This window comes from Citrus clementina, unplaced genomic scaffold (genome assembly GCF_000493195.1).
Source record: "Citrus clementina cultivar Clemenules unplaced genomic scaffold, Citrus_clementina_v1.0 scaffold_13, whole genome shotgun sequence".
Classification (NCBI taxonomy): domain Eukaryota; kingdom Viridiplantae; phylum Streptophyta; class Magnoliopsida; order Sapindales; family Rutaceae; genus Citrus; species Citrus x clementina.
Window position 1 is genome coordinate 31,643 of NW_006263113.1, and position 22,105 is coordinate 53,747.

General features: G+C 34.0%; 2 protein-coding genes and 1 pseudogene across 2 annotated transcripts; 1 reads left to right on the top strand and 2 right to left on the bottom strand.

Annotated features, from left to right (window-relative positions):
- Positions 1–4: 4 nt before the first annotated feature.
- On the top strand, positions 5–3,067 carry LOC18053620 (annotated as a pseudogene).
- Positions 3,068–4,799: 1,732 nt separating this feature from the next.
- LOC112101508 (disease resistance protein At4g27190-like) lies at positions 4,800–10,005 on the bottom strand. Its single transcript, XM_024192174.1, has 4 exons — positions 7,114–10,005; positions 6,357–6,836; positions 5,039–5,872; positions 4,800–4,903 (listed from the first exon to the last, which is right to left on the bottom strand). Exons 1-4 carry the CDS (start codon positions 10,003–10,005, stop codon positions 4,862–4,864), a joined length of 4,248 nt encoding a protein of 1,415 aa, XP_024047942.1. The 3' UTR covers positions 4,800–4,861.
- Positions 10,006–20,581: 10,576 nt separating this feature from the next.
- LOC18053621 (disease resistance protein At4g27190) lies at positions 20,582–21,815 on the bottom strand. The gene is made up of 2 exons (XM_024192175.1): positions 21,269–21,815; positions 20,582–21,222 (listed from the first exon to the last, which is right to left on the bottom strand). Exons 1-2 carry the CDS (start codon positions 21,813–21,815, stop codon positions 20,582–20,584), a joined length of 1,188 nt encoding a protein of 395 aa, XP_024047943.1.
- Positions 21,816–22,105: the final 290 nt, after the last annotated feature.

Consider the following 22,105-nt stretch of genomic DNA (forward strand, 5'->3'; position numbering starts at 1 on the left):
ATGATATTGTCTTTGTTCAATTGTTACTGTAGTAGTGTTTGTTGGTCTTTTTCTGGTTGGCGTTTGGATGTTAATGTCATCATCAGTTGTACTGGTGTGGGATCCAGGATGTTGTCCTCTTAAGAGCCTATAAGCAAAGTGAAACAAAGAGTATCTGAGATTTTTCTGGGCCTTTCGTAGAAAATCAAGGTGATGAATGACAGGATTCAACAAATGGGGATGGGGATGATGTTCCTGTTGAAAAGTTAGAGAACAGAGTGGAAGATAATCAGGAAGAGATGAATATGTATGAGGGTGATGGTGAGACGAGTGAATCTAAGAATATGGTTAATCAAAACCAGGAAGAGAATTTAGTGAAGGAGAGTTTTGATGAGAATACTGAGTCTGAAGAGGAATCTAGGGCGGTGTCTAAAAATTACGATGTTAGAAAAAAGGAAGATAAGGAATCTAAAAGTGAAGGTGGAGATTTGAATTAAGAAGCTGGAGAAACAGAAGGCGGCGAATTGAATAAAATTGAGCAAATTGAATCAGAGAAGAGCTTGGATGAAAATAAATGGATCAGGCTAGTCAGATTGAAAAGGAGAAGGATTCTCAAGATCAAGATAATGACACTGAGAGTCGTTGAAAGGATCAGGCTTCAACTGAGATTTTTCCTTTTGGTGACTAGTCAGAAATTCTGAAGGAAACTAATGCTCAGAATGGGGCTTGCTCAACTCAACCTATTGAGTCATAGAATCAGAAAATATCACAACAATCTTCTATATCTAAGGACCAGTATGGTCATCGCTGGAAAGTGTGTAATGCCACTGCTAGGCCAGATTGCATCCCTTGCCTGGACAATTTGCAAGCAATTAGAATGCTTTCCAGCACAAAAGCATTATGAACATCGAGAGAGGTATTGCCCTGACGAAGCTTGTACCTGTATTGCTCCTTTACCGGAAGGATACAAACACTCAATTAAGTGGCCCCAAAGCAGGGATAGGGTATGATCTTATATTATGCATTATAAAATATATACTTGACTACTTTTAATTCACTTGGGCTAAGATTTGTTCTCATGCTGTGTGGGATAGATTTGGTATTATAATTTTCCCCACACAAAGCTTGCAGAAGTTAAGGGTTAGCAAAATGGGGTTAAAGTTACTGGTGAATACCACATTTTTCCAGGTGGCAGAACTGAATTTGAGAATGGTGCTCTTCATTACATTGACTTCATTCTGAAGGTGAGCATTTTTCATTTATCATTTTATGTCTGTTGTTAGCTTCAATTAATAGGTGGCTTATTCTTTTCTTTGTATGAACCATGGGCGGTCCATTTCATCTTATAAGCTATTTCTTGGGTTTTAGCAAGACAACTTATGGAGGGTATACAGAGGCTCAAGAGCTCGATTGCCATTCATTTTACACTTGGCTGGGCTATAGCATACCAACTAGTGATTAATAAAGAGAAGGTATGAAGGTCCTGTTGGTGGTGGTATTATCAATCAGAATTGTTATTTTACTTAGTCATACTTACCATGTATACTATTCGTAGGCTTTTTCATTTTCATGCATTCGCATCATCTTCTGGTTAAGCTACAGATGGTTGATTTGTGTACTCATTTGTATCACTTGTAGCTCTTGAGGAATAAAATTTAAAATTATGTTGCATCCCTTGTACTAAATAGTAATTTTGTTGGCTTTATGCATGGGAAATGGTTTGTTGTCTTATTTCTTTTATGTGTATGGTGTTACACTGTCTAAAGTTAAGAAGTATTTCTATCACTTGTGTAAAAAACAACCTACTTTTTTCATTCTTCTTATATTGAATAAAAGAGGGACACCAAGATTGAACGAAATTTGATTCAGAAAGCATAGCAATTAGGCCAGTGCAAAACAGCTTCCTTCTGATTCTTTGATATTTGACTTAAATCTTTTGTTTGTTTCATTTATCAAAGTCATTTTGGAAAGTAACGGGGGTGATTTGATATTTTCATTGCATTCACATCCCTTAGGCACCAAAACAAGCATGCTGGTACTAACCAACAATTTTTTATTTTCAGTATACAAATTATTTTTTTCTAAATTAGGGGTATTAAGAAAAGGTATACTAGCACCAGGGGAGGTATTTGAGAATACACAAATACAATCTATTAAACTAAGAATATGTCAAACTTCAGGGGAGGTTTCTGATAAATCTCTTTTACTTTTTCCTCCATTCACCATAGGTTCAATTTAGAACAGTTGACCAAACCGAAGGTTTAGGTTGGTAAACGCACTAGTGTTAATGTCAACAACCCAAGGGGCTTCATGGTCCTCTGGGCTGAAATAGCGTAATTATTAATTCTCCTCCAGTGAAAATCTTCATCTTGGGACAAATAATTACAAATTGACATTATGGCTATGCAAATTTTGAGGTGTAATAACCGGAAAAATAAAAATCTTAAGAGACTTTTTAAATAAAAAAGATACAACACCTTTAATTTGCTAAAAGTAATGATATCATTACTTGTATGGATAATGGATGATTAGATTTTGTTTTTTGTTATCCGACGAAGGATATTCAGTTGTTCTTTATGTGTTCACAGGCAAGAGCATGAGCATATGCATGATTTGATATATACTTCTTGCATTTTCGAATTAAGTGCTTTTTTTCCTTGCCTTCTTAGTTTTGAAAGAAAGATGTGAAGCAAAGCAAACCCAGTGAAATATACAGAGAAGCAGAACCATCAGAGGAAAAACTAAATAACAGAACTACAATTGAACCAAACAAAATCAAATAAACCGAAGCAACAGATGCCCTGAATCAGGCACCCCTTTTTCTCGAAAGAAAATATGTTTGCATGGGTGGGAACCTAGTAATTACTCAAGAGTTGAGGAGTTGGAAAGATTTGGTATTCATATCTTCACAATTCATATGCTTTAATAATCCACAGCTTTAAATTAGTTTATTCAACCAAAAACGATAAAGTAGGAAACCACAATAATCCACCAACTTTTGATACTTCTAGGAATTTTTTTAGTCAAATTAAGTTTCATGATAACACAAGTGGCTCGTCCACACACTTGCACTTGCTTGAATATTTGTGCCGACATTTTCGTATGTGATGGTACTTCTTAGCCAGTAGATATGTTGAAGTACTACAAAACAGAGTATTTGATGAAGTTTTGCTACTTTCGTATCCCCTTTTTTTGTTGCATAACTAAATTCTTTATAAACACAAATTAGAAAGATACAAATAATACAGTAGCTTGAATTTATATGCTTTTATGATTATTTGACAATCTAGTGCTGATCATATGTGATGATAAACTTAGCTAGTAGTTTTATATTTGTTTTCGCAGTTTCCTTAGCGTTCACATTTTGATGAGTAAATTAAGGATTTCCAGATGAAGTACATAATTAGATGAATGCTAAGGAACTGAAGTTTGATTAATTGAAAACAAAAATAATAATGCAGGTAATTGCGAAAATGAACAATGCAGAAGTAGTCCCTATAGTATTTCTAAATTTTCTCTTGGGGTTCCTTAGTATTCCTTAATATTTTTAAAAAATGACATGACGATCTTTGAGTTGACAAATCTTGGCCTGCTGCTTAGTACCCTTCCAACATATAAAGTACTAGATGTTTTACTGAGAAAATGACTAGATCATTTACCAAATTTCTTGCCCATATATACGTATGTATACGAGAAATGAGAATCAGTGATTATAAGACCTTGCAATGAGACGATAATACATAATCAAATCTAAAAATACACAAGAAATTCGGGACATATATATAACAAAAGACCTCTCATTGAGTCATACATATTGAGAATAAAATGTCAAAATGCATACAAAGAGCTTATACAGAAAATGAATTTACACATATTTAGAATAAACTGTCTTTGAACTTTCGATGGTCAAACAAAGGAAACAGACAAGATATAACACACACCATCATAGATGTAGCGACACGGTGAAGTAAATCACATGAACACGGAAACGGAAACCCTTCACAACATAAAATTTGAATAGAGGGGGAAAAAAAGGCTTCATTTCAAATGTTGCGCGGAAGAAGAGTGACTTGAATCTCCATCAGTATCTACACATTCTGCAAACATAGTGCTGAGAATTTTAACAAGAATAACAGACAAAATATTGTGCTTCTATACTTTTCCCAAAACTAGACCAAATTAGTTCCCTTTTTAGTTTGTGAAAACTTGATATTTTTGAAAATTCTATCCAATGCTTTCAAACAATATTTCCATAATATAGTTGTTCATAGCTAACCTTTGATGGTGTAAGGATTTGTTGTAGGCATAATGGGCTAATTATATATATATATATATTTTACCCGCTGAATGATATTCAGCTTCTTAATTATGTGTTCATAGGCAAGAGCATTTTCTTAAGTACTTTCGTTGCCTTCCAAGTTTCCAATGAACAAACAGAGCACAAACAAATTTAACGGAACAGTAACGATGACAATAAATAATTGGCAAGGAAAGAAAGAAAAAAGTTTGCATGATTTCAAGGAATTATAAAATCTGAACACTTTCAACATGCAAGTGTTGCCCCTCTTAATGAAATTTCATCATAAAATGCTTGCAAGGAATTATAAAATTTTAGAGAACAAGGGAACTCTCAAAACAAAATACTCAAATTAAATTAAATTAGACCAAAAGACGCTCAATGACGTAAAATCTGCCCATAAAAGCCTGAACGAATCATGAAAAGTGCATTCCATATTGACAGTAAACCAAGTGACCCATTCTAAACAATTGAGATGAAATTGTGAAACAACCCACAAGATCAAATAAATAAAATAAGAATTAATTACCAGCTGGGACTTGCTTCTTCAAATTCGTAACTCCAAGTCATAAGAAGCCAATGAAATTAGTCGTAATCCACAGAGTATGACGACGACCCCGCCAACAGCTGAAAATAAAATTCTTATTCATCAATTTAAACTAACTTTATAACAAATATCTTATCGATATTTTATTTAAAAAGAAAAAGCAAATTTTGTAAAATTTTTCCATGGGAGATAGAGAGTAACACGTATATCCGTACCTTCTCAGCATGTAATTGTTGTATGGTCGTGTTAAGATCATTACTAGCCCAACGCCGTTGATTCGATGTCTCTCCATACCAGACGTTTACTCTCGGAGGCGTGCTTGATTCTCCTGTAGTGAAAATCTTCAATTTGGGACAACCAATCACAGATAGATCTTGCAAAGATGGGAATTTGAAGGTGTAATTGGCAGAGCAGAAACTTGTGAGGCTGTCTAAATCACGCAGTTCCAACCTCTTCAATTTGCGGAAAACAATCTCTTCTTTTTCAACCCCGTCTTTGTCATTTATTACCACCTCTGTCACTGCTCTGCATCCGTATACACAAAGTGATACGAGTCGCACTAGAGTTTTTGCTGTGGAGGATGTTACTAAGTGTATCAATTTCTTGCAATCGAAAGCTACAAGTTTTGTTACGTTCCCAAAAGATACCGATGATGATGGCAATAGAATTAACAGACTTTGACAATGATATACTCTTAGAATTTCAAGATACTGAAAAATGGGGCCAAATTTGGAGTCTTGTTTGCACAGCTGCTTCAGATGATAGTGCCGGTACAGCTCTAATTCTTTTATCATTGCCAACTTCCCCACATGTTTCTCTAAGCATCCTTCCATCGAAAATACCTCTTCGTGGAATGAAAAATAACACAGTACGAGCATTTCGAGATTGTGAAATCTCTCCAGTACATTCCAGATTGGAAAACAAGCTGAGTCATCAGCAGCAATCCCTAGATCTCTAAGACTGCCAAAAAGGTGTTGTGGGAAATCGGCCTGCAAAATCATCTTCACGTCTTTTCCGCATAGTGATAGTTCCGTCAAGTTGGGTAAGATCTGATCATCATCAATCATAATAACTAATAAGGTCAATTGATGTTTTCTCAAATGATTTTGAGTAATCCAATCATAAGCAGTGAGTTTATAGTATTTGTTTTATATTATATTTTAAAAAAAATTGAATTATTGATAAAATTTATTAAATGATTTTTTATATGTTAATTTTAGAGGTAAAAAAGAAATTAGGGAAAAAAGGTTGATTTATACTGACTCGAAATTATTTTACTGCACAATAATAAATTACTAATTTATTTTGTAAGTTCTTCTATATGGAAAGACTCAAGATTCTTTTACAAATGCTATACCTAAAAAAGTTTATATAATCATTAATCTACCACATTGATCCCTTAGTCTAGACTAGCAAAGATTATTGTATAATAAAAGTTTTCAATTTATTGAGCATTAATTTATCAATACTTTGTCATATTTTTCAAAGTTAAAAATAAGCTATAGATAAAAAATCTAGAAAATGGCTTCATACCTTTTCCAATGGCAATAGGGGCTGTTGTGCAGGAATACCAAGTTGATCATTCCCATTATTCTGCGATAAATCTGCCGCAAATATCTTTAATCTGTCACAACGATACACTAAAAGAATTTCTAGGGCGGGCCATTCCGAAGTATGCATTCCAGGGTACAAACATCTAAGTTTTGGTAGATCATGGAGTATCAAAGTGGTGAGCTGTGGAAAGACAAAATAAGGGATCACTTGATCTGCTCTGTTTTCAGAAATGATCTCCTGTAAATCCTCACAGGAGCGTATTTCTAGGCGTTGGAGCTGCTTAAGGCTTCCGATCATAGACGCTGAAAATATGTATTTTAATTTGTGACAACCCCACACAATCAATCGTGTTAAACTTTGAAAGTGAGGAAACACTGCCGCTGGAATTTGATTGTAGTGCCAAATCTTGTCGACATTAATTTCAGATATCTCCAAAGCCTCCAAGTTAGGCAACGCAACCTAAAAAGATAAGAATTTCTTGTTGAAAATTTCTCTTTGATTACAAATTAATGCAAGTCAGAATCAATTTCCAACTGACAGCTGAGTATGCATTCTAATTCATACTACCTGTTAAGAGCTCAATTAGTGAGTGCGTGAGATTATTTTTTTCCCCATTGTTTTCATTTTCTTTCAATTCTCTAAATGATTTAATTATTTTCCACGTTTGACATAAGAGAACGCATGATAGAATAAACTCTGTTATATATATATATGAATAAAATGTTAGCCTACGCACCTTCTCATTGAAAAGCAAAGTTGAAATATCCAAAGTGATTTCGCTGGAGCAATACATAGTCGTCGATTCCTCTTGCGACACTTGTCTGTTCGGTGATGCTGAAGGAGTCTCCACCTCACGGCAAAAACTTGTAACCTCTGGAAGATTCCCCAGACTCAAAGATCTTAATTGAGCAAACTCTATCTTCTCAATTGCATTATCAACTTCTTCCCCAATTGCAAAAATCTCTTTCATCTTGCTGCAATTAATAACTGCAATTCTCTCAAGTCTTGGAAGGCATTTTGTAGTAGAGAGCCAAAAGATATTACTCAACTTATCACAATTATATACTTCTATGTTTTTGAGTTCGTTGAAAGACTCTACTTTGAGCCGATCAATACATATCCTCTCCATGTTGATCAAATTGTGAAGGGCAAGTGACTCCAACAGAGGAAAGGCATCACAAGCGACCATCTCCCTTGAATCGACGATACAAAAGAAGTCAGGATTATTTTGAACCCAGAGGACCTTCAATTGTGAAAAGCCCTCCGTGTCCAAATTGAAAAGAACATTCTCGATGCCTTGCAGCTTGTCCAACCGTAAGTATTCAACGTTATTGATGCCTTGCAATTTCATGGAGCAAATGTCCATAAAATCAAGCTTGAGCTCCAATTCTCTTGAAATCTTGCGATTACTGTCGATCAAAAATTGCAGCTGACTTTTAAACCAATGTTGTCCAAAAAGCATGGGATGTGTGAATAACCCATTTCCAATATGTATTTTGAACCTTTCGAGCTTTCTGGCCAAAAAGCCTTCTGGTAACATACTCTCATTTTTAACATCAATTTCTAGAGTAGTTAGCCGAGGTAAATGCATCAATTCGTCAAGGCTAGCATTACTTCTTTTGCTGTTGGCTCTTTCAACCTCCCATTCAATGAAGCAATTACCCATATACAATTCTTCTAATCGGATTAAGCTTGATATGACATTTGGGGCAATAACTTTCAGACGGAAGCAGTCTGTTAAATCTAACAGCCTTAGCTTAGTCAGTTGACCCAGTGCTTTAGGCAACTCTACAATATCAGATTGCAAAAAGCTAAGGATTTCTAGATTTTCCAACTTTCCAATAATGGCTATGTCTATGCCTCCGAAAATGCTTTGATTAAGACAAAGTGTCTGAAGATTTACTAGAAGACCAATTGAAGATGGCAATGACAATAACCGCATTCTAGTCAAATCCAAAACCCGAAGCTTTTTCGTCCTTTTGAAGAAGTTATCAGGAATATTAGGCACAGCAAAAGAGTTCTTGGGAGACATGAATAGAAGTTCAAGTTGTAGAGATTCCGACCCTTCAGGAATGTCATTAACAATACTATCTTTAAAAGAAATTGCAAAATATTTTTTTAATTCATCTGCATTTGGCCATTTCCAATCATCCTCATTTCTCACCACAAATGCATTCATGTCACGAAATGCAATTGAAATGGCAACATCGCGAACAACATCGTGCATAGAAATGTATTTACTGCCACCATCCTCGAGCAACAAACAAGAGTCTCTTAGTTGATGGACCCATGCATGTAATTTGTTATGTGCATCTTCTAGCTTATGGACACTTTTAAATACACCCAAGCCCATGCTGTATTTGAACAAATCCATAATTGGTGCTGGCGTAATAAGACTACACAGTAAAAAAGTTTTCTTGAGTTGCTCACCTCTTAAGTACTTGTAACTCAGCTCAATTGTTGAGTATGCCTCTGCTGGTACTCCTTCGTCGAAGCTTGCCTCTGAAGGCGTTTGGAGTTCTTGCAAGGCATTCTTCCACACAGGCAGCTCTTTTTTTCTCAGTGCCTTTGCTACTGTGGTTAGGGCAATAGGCAAACCTCCGCATGCCTTGGCTACACTTGTTGCTGTAGATTTTAACTCACGATTTTCAACATAATCACCAGCCATTATCTTGAACAATCTCCAGGCTTCTTGTTCATTTAAAATGCCAATCGAGAAGTTTTTTTCAGATCCCATCCTTAACAGCACATCAAGATCTCTTGTTGTGAATAATAATTTACATCCTCTGTGCTCAACTCCAAAAGGAATGCCAATAGTCCCCAAATCAAGAGGTTTCCAGATGTTATCGAGAATCACAAGGATCTTCTTCTCATTCTTCAATCTTTCATATAGTCTACTAGCTCTTCTAGACTCAGCTTCCTCAGACAACTCTAGGCCTAACGTTTCCGCAATTTCCTCTTGGATCTTTCTTATGTCTGGACATTGGGTAACCTCCGAAAAAACCACCATATCGTAAAGCTTGTCTTCAATGGCTCGCCTTGCAAACTCCTTCACCAGTGTCGTCTTTCCAATGCCGCCCATGCCGTACAGCCCAATGATGCTGACATCAACATCGATCAATGCATTTTGTATGGCCTTCAAAGTAGAAAGTCTTGATTCGAAGGCTTCGTAGCCTTTGTGAGACTTGAGCCATATATCCTCCGGAATGGTACGGTAGGAAATTCCATCAACAAATCTCCCAGCTTCTTCTCGGAGTTTAACAATGGCCTTCACCTTTGTGTCTGCTTTCTTGCTAAGCTGATAGCGGGTCTTCAAATTAGGACACAAGCCCATGAGACATCGTTTATTTGTTGTCTTCTCATCATCAATGAATTTGGCTGCCTGCTCAATGATGATGTTCGCACTAACCAGCCACTTCTCAACCCTCTCTTCAATATTTTCCCCTTTTCTTTCAGCCTCAGAAACCCTGTGCTGAATGCTTCTCCTTTCATCCTTGAGCTTGTCTATTTCTGCCTCGAGTTTCTCAACGTTGGCTTTATAGTTACGCAAATAACCAAGTCGGCGTTCTGTTGGAGGAGCCAAGCATTTAACAAATTCTAAAACAATAGTAACAATGCTTTCCACCATCCCGGATCCCTTTTCTTTTTTTCGAAGTTTCTGACAAGAAAATAAACAATGAGCGAAACACAGAGAGAGTGAGGAGAAAAAGAAAAAGAAACGCAAAGATGGACAGTTTATCTGGTTGTGGAAGCGGAGAAATGAAAGAAATCGTAATAGCTGTTATGGATCTGCTGAGAAGATGGAAACAAGGAAAAGGTTTCTAGTTCAACAACTGGATTGCGAGCGGAGAGACTAATTAACAAAGACTGGAGATTACAACAAAGCAGATGCCAAGAGAAAAGTTGATCCAGTGAAATTCAAGAGAGTTGACAGCAAAAGGGAGCAAAGATTAATAACAAAACAGCAGTGACTACAATGAACAAAAGCATATGCGTTTCTTGATTGAGAATGAGTGCAAAGAATGATCCTTAATCAATAAAATATCTAACAATATCTTCACCGAAAGTTTGAGACATGTGATCCTTATTCCACTGCGTCAATTACACTCCAGACCAATGCTGCCGTCATTATCGAACGGTCGATATCCAACACTTGCACGAAGATTCCAAGAAGTCGCGTGGCTGCCGACTTTTAGATGCAAAGCCTCATTGTGTCGATGTTACACGAAAGAGAGCAGTCCGGGTAATTGCCAAAACTTAGAACTAAACAGTAGCTTAGTCAGAAAATCAAACGCCAGTACCGGTAAAATGACCGATAAAAATATAAAGAAATAAAAATTTTAAAGTTTTACTTCATTGCTTTTTTAATCTTATTACTATTTCTCCTTGCACTTCTAAAGAAACCAAAGCTTTAAAAGAAATCAGCCAAATCACGAAGATTGAAAAGTAAATCTATGGTTTTAGATTTTTATTTTATTTTTTTAGATAATAGATATTGTTGAGTAATGAAAAGTATCAGCTCAGCTATCCCCTCTTCCCTCACCCTGGGGCGAATCTCCCCAGATGAATGTCACGAGCAGATTCTTGGTAATACATCTTGTACGGGGCATATGCCGACTAGAAGTGAGTACCGACCACATGTACATACCGACCACATACTCATTATTCAAAGAAAGAGGACACGATCTCACAAACTCACGACAGTTTTGTCATGCCCCAAACCGTTGGGGAGAACATGACGCCCCACGTTTACCCACGATTCGGTGGTTGGAGACCCATGAAGGTCCGTCATCACCCGAAAATGAGGGGCATGAATAATACTCAGAAAACATGGGATGATTGCCAATAAAAGGCCAAGAAATAGATGAAAAAGGGGAGACACAAATTGAGAGTAAAACTCTGTCAAATTATAATCAGGAATTCATATATCCAAATCCTTGATACATTTGGTATTGAGAATATTGCAACTAATATGTACAACACAAATCATTCACTTTTCTCGTAAACACCTTGTACTAACTTAAGTATCGAAGGGTTTATGCCCAAAAAACCACCGGCGTCTCTGATTTGTTTCTGTGAACGCAGGCCTGGAAGGAAGAAGACAGGTGATTTGGGTCCCAGAAGCTCGGGAAATTGCTGAAGCTAATGGATCGCAGCCTCTGTTCCTTTTTCAATACAAGCATTGGTGAACCAATCTGGTCGGTCCAAAGGCGATCAAATTTCAGCATCAACAGATATTATTTTGGTGAATTTTTTAATATTAGAATAATGTTAGGAATTCCAATAGTAAAATTCTAACTTGAGACCCAATTGTTATTGAAATACTAGCTAGGCAACCCAAGAGGGGGGGTGAATTGGAATTTTAAAAATTATCCTAAGCAAACCACACAACAATTCAATCTAATGCCTTAATCAATTCGAAAACAATAAATTCAATGAAACACAATATTAAAAGAGTAAGGAAAGAGAAAACGAACACAAGGATTTTTACATGGTTCGGCTATCCCCGCCTACGTCCACGCCTCCAAGCTCACCCGGCTTGAGGATTTCACTATCCAAGCCTCCCAATGCTTCAAATGTTTACAATTGACTTCCAAGGTGTCAATGAACCTTTACAACAAGAGATTATATCCCCAATCTCTTCACCCCAAGTCCAAGTGTTTCTCACACTTGTACACTCACAAATTGATGAGAAATGATAAATACAATAATAAATCTCTCTTTAAGAGTGGATATACAAATTGAAGAACAAAGATGATTTAATGAATGATGATTCACGAAGTTGAAGCTCAATATATGTTGTGTGCACTTGTTCTTGCTTGCTTGGATTCCCAAAAATGAATTGGTTTTGAGTTTATATAGTTTGAACTCAAAAACTAGCCGTTACTCACATTCCAGGCGTATCCGGTTTGCCGTTTTATGGAATCCGGTAAGCCGGATTTATGTTACCGTTAAGGCAAAATTTTGAATTTTGCCTAACCGGTTTGCCGGTTACGAAATCCGGTATGTCGTTTTCGTTCTGGAGGCTTACTGCCCCGAATTCGGATTTTTGGTTTTTAGAATCCGGTAAGCCGTTTTCGTTCTGGTGCTTACTGCCCCGTATCCGGCTTGCCGTTTATCAGTATCCGGTAAGCCGCTTGCTACAGTAACTACTACAGTAAAATATTTTCCGAAATTTACAGTTTGACCCCAAATCTTTATAAAACTATAGTATGGCCCAAAACGTTATGAAACTTTGCAAATAAGTCCAATTTCAGAATTTCTAAATAATGCTTTGTTAATCCCAAAACTTTCTGAAATTATGATATTGCCAAAGATGCTATGACACTTTTCAAATAAGTCCTTTTACCAAAATTTCAAGCAATACTTGTTTATATCAAAGTTTTCAAAATTCTTTCAATTAAACCATAAACTTTGAAAAACAACCAATTTCATAAAATCATTTTTCCATTAAGTATGAAACATTTATAATGTGAAAATAATTATTTATTTAAAAAGAATAAAAACAATCAATTTCATAAAATCATTTTTCCATTAAATATAAAACATTTATAATGTGAAAATAATGATTTATTTAAAAAGAATAAAAACAATTTGAGCTTAAAAGATTAATCATTCTTAATCTTGTTTGTTATCATCAAAATCAATATTATGGAAACATATATGTTAACAGTTATGTGTTATTTTTTTATTGAATAATGAATTGCACAACTAATAAAATTTATATTTCCATCATCTAATAAATGACTACCATATCAGTTGGGACTCAATTATTAGGATCCTTAACATTGCTCTTAGTATTAAATTGGACATCTTAGATAAATCGGATTAAAAATCAAATTAGTTTTTAGGCTTTTATTCAACATCTCTTTTTTTTTTTTGGTCTATTGGAAGTGAACGAAATAAAAATACAACAGGGTCAACGACTGGGCAATTGGTAGTCAAGTAGAAGCAAATAAAGGCTAAATGGGAAAGAGAAATGATATTTGTGCAAAACAAGGAGAAAATCAGTGTAACAGAAGAGAATCAAAGTGCTTTTGAGATCAAAAATTGAAACAAGAAAAGGGTCGCTTGATCCAATGAAAATGCAAAGAGCTGATGGCAAAAGGGAACAAAGTTAAATAAGAAAACAGCTAGCGCTAGCAGCGACCACAATAAACAGAAAATTTGAGATGGATTTACAATATTTCTGCCTTTCTTTATGCTTTAAAAAATATTGCTCTATCAAAAAAAATATTGAACATTTTTATTATTGGAGTCACAAAAGACCTACACAATATAGCAAGTGACTAGGAATGAACAAGAATATATAACTCTCTCTCTAATTCTCACTCTGGCTTTTAATTGTCACTCAAAACCCAGAATTCATCCTTAAAGTGTAGGCAAATCAGAGATGACACCCTTTGGTTGTCATACGTGCCTTTTAATTTTCGGATGACATGGTGTACACTTCTTCTGTAAACCCAACAAGACATGTCGTACTCTTTTGTTTTGAGATTCTATTTCAAACTTTTCATGCTATGAATGAAAGATAAACTCCAATCATCAAAATATTTAGTGTTTGTTTGGTAATGTAATGTCATAGTTGTGAATTGAAATTATTTCTGTAAAATAAAAGGATTTGGGTCATTGTTTGTTATTTTCTGACAACATTTATTAAATATTAAAAAATAAATTTATATTTATTAGGTATTAAAAATAAATAAACAAACAAAAATAAAAGGAAAAGTTTATACATTACGTAAAATAATGACAATATCAATATTTCGCACTCTATAATTGAGTGATGTGTTGTCCAACTGGCATACATTGGTCCCAAACAGAGACTTAAATATTAAAGTCCAAAGTTATTGTGATGATGACTTATAATCGCCAAACTTGACATACGGGTAATCATGCATTATAAGGTGCTGATTTCTTCCGATCATAACCTTATTTTTCATTTACAAATAAATAAATGATGTGACTTCACAGTTGTCGGGGTCCTTTGTGTCATTTGGGCATTTCACTAAATGATTGATTGCAGCAGGAAGATTCCTGGAAGTTGCCATTTGCCAATGCTACTAACATTTTCAAACTTGGAAAACCCTTCAATCAATCTTTTAGTGGTACGCTCTGGTAGCTTGGTTTGATTATGACATATGATTATTTGATAATAAAGGTAGAGGATGTATTAATATAAAATTTGTTTATTGGTGTTGAAGTAAATTATCTCATTAATAATGGTATGAAAATTTAATTACTAAGAAACAAATAGTAGTAGTTAATTGGTGTCATATTATTGGGATTCTGGGATATAATTTTATATCATAACTTTGTAAGTGTATACTTACTCATCAAACTAATAAAATTATTTAAAAATTTCAGTTGGAAAAAATAAATTATATTATTTTCATTTCAAATAATCTATAAGTTAACTCAAAACATAATCAAGCTGAGAATTAAAATAATGCTACTGTATGAGAGGATTTTTATTTTTTCCCAAAGTTTCACTAGGAAATTATTGGTAAGATATGACATTTAAAAAATAATTTTCACAAAAATACAAAGAATATTTATAAAGTACTTTTATAGTGAGGAGACCCTCACTTTGTTAAAGTGAAAATATCAATAGTATACAAAAGACATATATTTTAACACATTAAAAATTGTATTTTTTTTATCTATTGGTGTATTGAAATATGTGTTATTTAGTTTGTTAGTGATATCATTACTTTGTTAAAATGAGAATGTCGTTACTAGAGAATCATTATATATACATATATAAAGTGCTTCTGTCCAAGACCTAGACTTTATTAAAATTTGAGAAAGCAAATATATTTTATATGGTATAATAGTGTAATAACATCACACTATTATATCATATAGAGTAATAATTTTTTGAACTTTAATAAAATTCAAGATTATAGAATGAATGATTTTTATATATTATAAATTTTTTTATCATAAATGGAGGACAAAATTAACATATTTTCAAATTATAATAAGTATTTATCAAATAATTTAACATTGCAATTTCTCCTAACTAGTATAGTAAATAATACGACCTAGGAGATACATTCAAAGCATTTCATAAGTTAGTTGTTAATAATAAATTATATATGCAGCTCCAATCATCATTGTACGGTGAGTAATTTCCAGTTATAAATAGATATTACTCCCTTCCCAGCAATTTTTGATGACTTAATTTAGTGGGATCAAAATCAACATTGAATTTTTGACCAGCTGCCAACAACTTGTGAGCAGTTCACAGTGGGTACTGCACATGATGCCTGTTTCTCCTTTTGCATCTATTTTTGTTGTTAACATTCATTTCAATAGCAGCTCGTTAATCCCATTTGTTGATTTGGGACTAGATAAGAATTTATCTTGGAACTCCAATTCTCCAATTATTTTAGTTGACAATATATTTAACATTATTAATTGCATATTATTTAATTATCAGTATATAATATTCTTTAATTTTCTAATTTTATAGGATTAGACACAAAATTGATTATGCCTTTTGAAATTGAAGGGTTATGTCAATTGAATAGAAAACTTGGAGGTAAACTTGTGGATGTTTTTGTTGATTATCAATTTATGCATGAATTTTTGTACGTTTACTTTGGTTTATAATTATTACTTTTAAACATTTTTATTGGTTTGATTTAGGGTCAATTTGGTAATCCTGTAGCTTTTAAAATAATTGCAATTAGCTATGCTGTAGAAATTGATCAATCGTCAAGAGAATCAGCTGAACATTTAGTAAAATTTATTTTTAAAAATACTTTTAGTTTTAAAAGCGTTGTATGAATAAAACTGTTACACTAAAAATTAAATGTATCTTAAACCCAAACTTCTTCTTCTTTTTTTTTTACTAACAAAATTAAAACAATAGTGAACACATTCTTTAATAAACAATAAGTAATAAATAAAATCGTGTTAAATTTCTTAAAAAATTTCTTTCACGGTTTGCTAAAAAATTTTATTAGTATTTTGAATAAATAAAAATAGTTGATTTAATTTTTTTAAATAAACTTATTAGGTTCATGTAAAGATGTTTTTGTTATTTTAAAAAGTGTAGAAAGTACTCCTAAAAAAAAGCGTAGAAAGTAAAACTTAATTTTTTAAATTTATTTGCTGAGTGCATAAATAATTGAGTGTTCATAATGATTTTTAAAGTATAGATAGTCGGACCCTAATTTTTTAATATATGGAAATTTTGCTAATATGTTAATGAGAATTAAAAAGATAATTAAGGGAGGCAATCGAGACATTCAGGATAGTTAGGATGGGACATGATTGTGAGCGGTTTGATATTGGTCCTAATTTTGATCACAAATATATAAACATGACGAGTTTATCTCTACTGACATTCCATTTGATAATTAAGATGAGAACGGAATTGTCAAATCTCAAATCATCCCGAACCATTGCCATCAAAGGTACTCTCACTAATAATATCTAAAGAAAAATCTACATCTATTTCATACATTTTTTTTTAAACGGAAAGAGCCCTCATGGGGCTTGAAATGTTATCCTAAATAGTATTCAAAATATCAAGCCATGATTGGGTTTGAGACAAACAAATATTACATAGTTAGGATACATAGTTATAGTGTCCCAATTTATGTAGTATCTATCATTTAGTGCACATATAAAATATTAATCAGCTTAATTAATTTATAAAATTTAAATCTAATTAATAAGTGATACATAAATGCCAAGTGCAATATTGTATATGCAAATCATGTTTGTGGATCATTACAAAACCGGCTCTTGAAAACAAGCAAGAAAGCTTAATTAAGAACTTAAAACAAAAAGAATTAGATTGAAAACAGTCAAGCTTTATTTTTTCAAGGATGGAGCTTATAAATCTTCAAGTACCAACATATGCTTGGCCCAATTGTTGTTATTAAAATTTCAATATACATTTATAAGTATGATATAGCAAAAATTTGATGGTACATATCTCGGAATATACTAGTTCATGGATGCATTTGATTATTGTTTCCATAAATTTGAACTGGGAAGGATGACATGATAAAATTTGATTTTATGGTATGGTTGATTTCAGATCTCATGCCCTCCTTTCTTAAGATAATCAAATTTTCTCTGACATCTTTTGCAACTGTGGAAATATCAATTATGATCAATCAAAATGATTTCAAAACCTTTCAACAAGACATATTTATAATACAATATTGTGAAAATTACAACAAAAATTTAATTTATTAAATAATATATTATTATCCAACGAGCACACAAAAATGAATTCGTACAAATCTAAAATACTTAGCAATTTTCAAATAGAATTTACTATGTACTACAAGAAAATATGGTATATGTGACCCCGAATGTGAATGCAAATTTGCAAAAGCAGCCATTACGCATGCCACTAACTTCTAACTTTGTAACCTCGAGTTGTTTTGTTACCCTTTATGTGACGGCCACACTGCTGTCACATATGTTACTAACCACGTGACGGTAAAGAGCCGTTCGGTTTAGCACTATTTTAGAAATTTAAAATTATTTCCAGTTAGAAAACTATTCGCTGGACTAGCCACCATCGTAAACCTAACTGGTTGCCGGCGAACGGCGTAAAACACCGGGCATCTTCTTCTTCATCGTATTCTCCCTTCATCTTTTGAGGTAAGCTTGTGATTATGAGTTTCTTCTCTTACTTAGCTTGTAATTATAGATTTTGATTTTTTTTTAAATTCGTATTGTAGCCATTATTGTCAATTTTTGTCCCGCCAGCAATATTTTTTTATTCCTACAAGTTGAAGCCCCTGTGTTCTTGTTCCATTGGTGAGTTTGCTCACTCAAATTAATTTTGTTCTGCGAAATTTACAAAGTTCAAATGGATTCATTTGAATTACTATTGAATTTAGCTTTAATTCCAACATCCATTCTAATGTTTTGCTATTAGATTTAGTTTAATTTTATGTTTAAAGCATCTACAATGAATAGCGGAGCTTGGGTTTTAGTTTTATTTTCTGGATAACTTGTTTTAGTTTATCTTGTATGCTCACCAAGTGCTTGTTATATTGTCTGATAAGTTATTTACATTGCTGATTCTATATTAATAATGTTACGTTCTATTTTCAGAAATTATAATACAAAAGTTTTTACAATGGCGTGCATCTACAAACTGAATTGACTTGTAGAATAAGAGCTTGGAGTAAATGAAAGTTGATATTGTGTAAGAGCATGTAGATGTAAAGCATCATTACCATATCTACAAAGTGCTTTCATTCTGTTCAGATGCTCTTCTTGAAATTTGAAAGGTGCCTCGTTCAAGTCCTAGCGATAACTACTAGCTTTGATTAATTAAGTTCCAATACAAGCTGAAACAGATTTATTTAATTAATTAATTGTGTACATACTAATTATATTGAAAGTATATGAAACTTTTTTTTTTTTTAACATGAATGACTTGTAAATGACTTAAAAACCTAAAGGATGTGTGAAATAATGCTCACTTCACTTGAATGAGCCTATTAATACTTTTATGTTTATGATTTTCAATATTGGCTTAAGCATTTCAGTTAAGTGGTTTACCTAACAGAGAAAAAAATTTAATAGAAAACTTCAGAGTTCTAACGGAAATATAGTTCACCATGCAGATATAGTTATTTTACGGTATACAAATCAAGTTGTCCTAATCTCAATGTCCTATCACCGATTTTATTTGATATAGTCATTAATTTTTACCATGGTTTTTTGTGTTTATGAGTATGAAATAGTGGGATTTGGTGTACCTTAGCATCTTTTGGAAATTCTCTTTAAGTGTGGCCAACAGAAATATACATATAATCAAGTTTCTTAATTGTGTATATTAGTTTTGGGTACGAATGTTCCTATTCTAGTTCTAGACAAAGCTTCTTCGTTTTGGTCTTCAGATTTCCAGTAGGTTAAGTTAATCAACTATCATAACTGGCTAGCTACTTATTGTCTGCCTTGGCGCCATTACCCAGGCCATTATATTGCATAGCATAAGGAATAGTGATTAGGTGATTATTAGTGATTTGTTGAGCTTATTATTGACCAAACAAACATATTCGCCTTTGCCCACAACTTAGTTTGATTAGTTTTAGACCACAAAGAGCCTTGATCTATTCATTGGCTTTATTATTTTTATTTGGTTTTTCTTTGGTTTTTCTTTCAACAATATTGGTGATTTCTTATAAAAATATTCATTGGTTTTTAAACACCTAGTCATTGGCTATATGAAGCAAATTAAAACTGAGGCTTTGGATCAATTTCTTCTAACAAGATACAAATGAGCATAACCTTTCTCCTCTAAGTAATTTTTTTTATATCCTTGATTTGTAAGGATCTGGAGGCCTGAAATCCTCTAGATTTTTTTTAACACTGTCAATGTCCTTTTTGTTCTGAAAAGGAAATAAAAGGTTTTATCTTTCATACCCTAATAGTAAGCTGGCCTTGTCTTAACATGGCTTCTTGAGGATTTGCAAGATTCATAGTTCCCCCAACACACCTCCCCAAAAAAAAAGAAGAAAAAGAAAAAAAAAAGAAAAAAGGAAGATTTTGCAAGATTCACCACCAGGTTTTTTTTTTTAAATTTATTAATTGTGTGTACGTACTAGTTATATGTTGAAAGAATAGGCAGAAGTATTTCAACATGAATGACATAAAACTTACTGCTCAGTAAACATAATCTGCATCAGTGGGAAAATGTATTTATCGTTTGTATTTTTTATGGTTTTGCTTAAGAAATGATATGTGAAATAATGCTACATTGTATCAGGAATAAATTGAAGAGATTTATGATAGTTATGTGTTATTCAAATTTCAGATTCAATTTTAAACTTTTGATACGTGCATTGAAAGCTTAGACTTGTTTAAGAAATTATTAATAGACACATGTTGTATTAGTGTCATCTTTGGATGATAGTGAGGATCATATGTCTATTAATAATTCTTGAATTGTCCAGGCTTGGACAGTTTGGGAATGCATAGTTCTCTCTGGTAGCTAGTAGCTGAAGTTTTCTTCCCATGTAAAAATGGCTTTTTCGGTAGCTGCTCCTCGTGTTCTCTGGGTACGTACTAGGTGAATGGGTGTCATGTGTTGTTTTGGCATAACGCATAAACACTTATATAGCTTTGTCGTGAAATTTTTATAAACGTAGAAGAAAACTTTAGGTACTTGAGATTGAAAAAACATATGCTTTCTTGAGTGGGATATGTAGGATTTATCACTTACCTTTGGTAAATATGAAGGGAATGTTGACTCCTTGAAATATGCCCAAACCCATGGAGTATCTAAATAAGTCTGAAAACCAAACACTGTTACCTACTAGACGACAAAGCAGAAAAATTTTCTTGACTTGCTCACCTTTTAAATAATTGAAACTCAGCTCAATACTTGAATAAGTCTCTGCAGACACACCTTCAAAGTTTACCATTGAAGGCGTTCGGAGCTCTCGCAAGGCATTCTTCCATTCATGGAGACTCTTGTTTCTCAGTGCCCTCAATGCAATGGGCAAACCTCCACATGCCTTAGCTACATTAATTGCTGTAGACTTGAACTTACAATTTTCAACATCATCACCATTCATTATCTTAAACAATCTCCAGGCTTCTTGTTCAGTTAGATTGCCAATCAAAAAGTTATCTTTGGAGCCCATACTTGAAAGCACATTATTATCTCTTGCTGTCCGCAACAGTCTACATCCTTTATGATTATTTCCAAAAGGAATTCCAACCGTCCCCAATTCAAGATGTTTCCAGATATTATCTGGAATCACAAGAATCTTATTCTCACTCGTCAATCGTTCATGCAGCTTGCTAGCTCTTCTATATTCAGCTTCATCGGACAACTCCAGACCTAACTTCTCTGCAATTTCCCCTTGAATCTTTTTTATCTCTAGAGTTTATGAAACCTCTGGTAAAACCACCCATAAAACAGCTTTTTTCCCTGGCTTGCCTAGCAAACTCCTTCATCAGTGTGGTCTTTCCAATGCCGCCTATGCCGTACACCCCAATAAAGCTGACATTCGCCTCCGTCAATGCATTTTTTATAGACTGCAAAGTAGAAAGTCTTGATTCGAAGGCCTCGTAACCACTGCTAGACTTAAGCCATATCTCCTCCGGAATGGTACGGTGGGAAACAGTATCAAACTTCTTAACTTCTTCTCCAAGTTCAATAATGGCCTTCACCTCCGTCTCTGCTTTCTTGCTAAGCTGATAGCGACTCTTCCAATTAGGACTCAAGCCCTTGACACAGCGCTTATTCGTTGACTCCTCATCTTCAATGAATTTGGCTGCCCGGTCAATGATGCCGTTCGCACTTCGCACTAACCAGCCACTTTTCAACCTTCTCTTCAATCTCTTCCCCTTTTTCTTTCGCCTCTGAAACCCTGCGCTGAATGCTCGTACGTTCAACCTCCAACTTCTCCATTTCCGCCTTGATATTCTCAAAGTTGGCATTGTTGTTCCGCTTTCGCAAATAAACAAGTTGGCGTGCAGTTGGAGGAGCCAAGCATTTTACAAGTTCCAAGACGATAGTCACAATGATTTCCAGCATCTCGAAGTCTGACAAAAACGTAGAAGCGAAGAAAGCCAAAGGAAAGCAAAAACAAAGAGACAGCGATGGGACAAGCAATTGTGTTTTTCAGATGAGATGAAGGAAACAAGAAAAGAGTTTCTATCACGACGTAAAGAGCTAAAAGAGCTGATGGGTACAGAATAAGAAATGAGACTGAGGAGTGCGCAAAGCT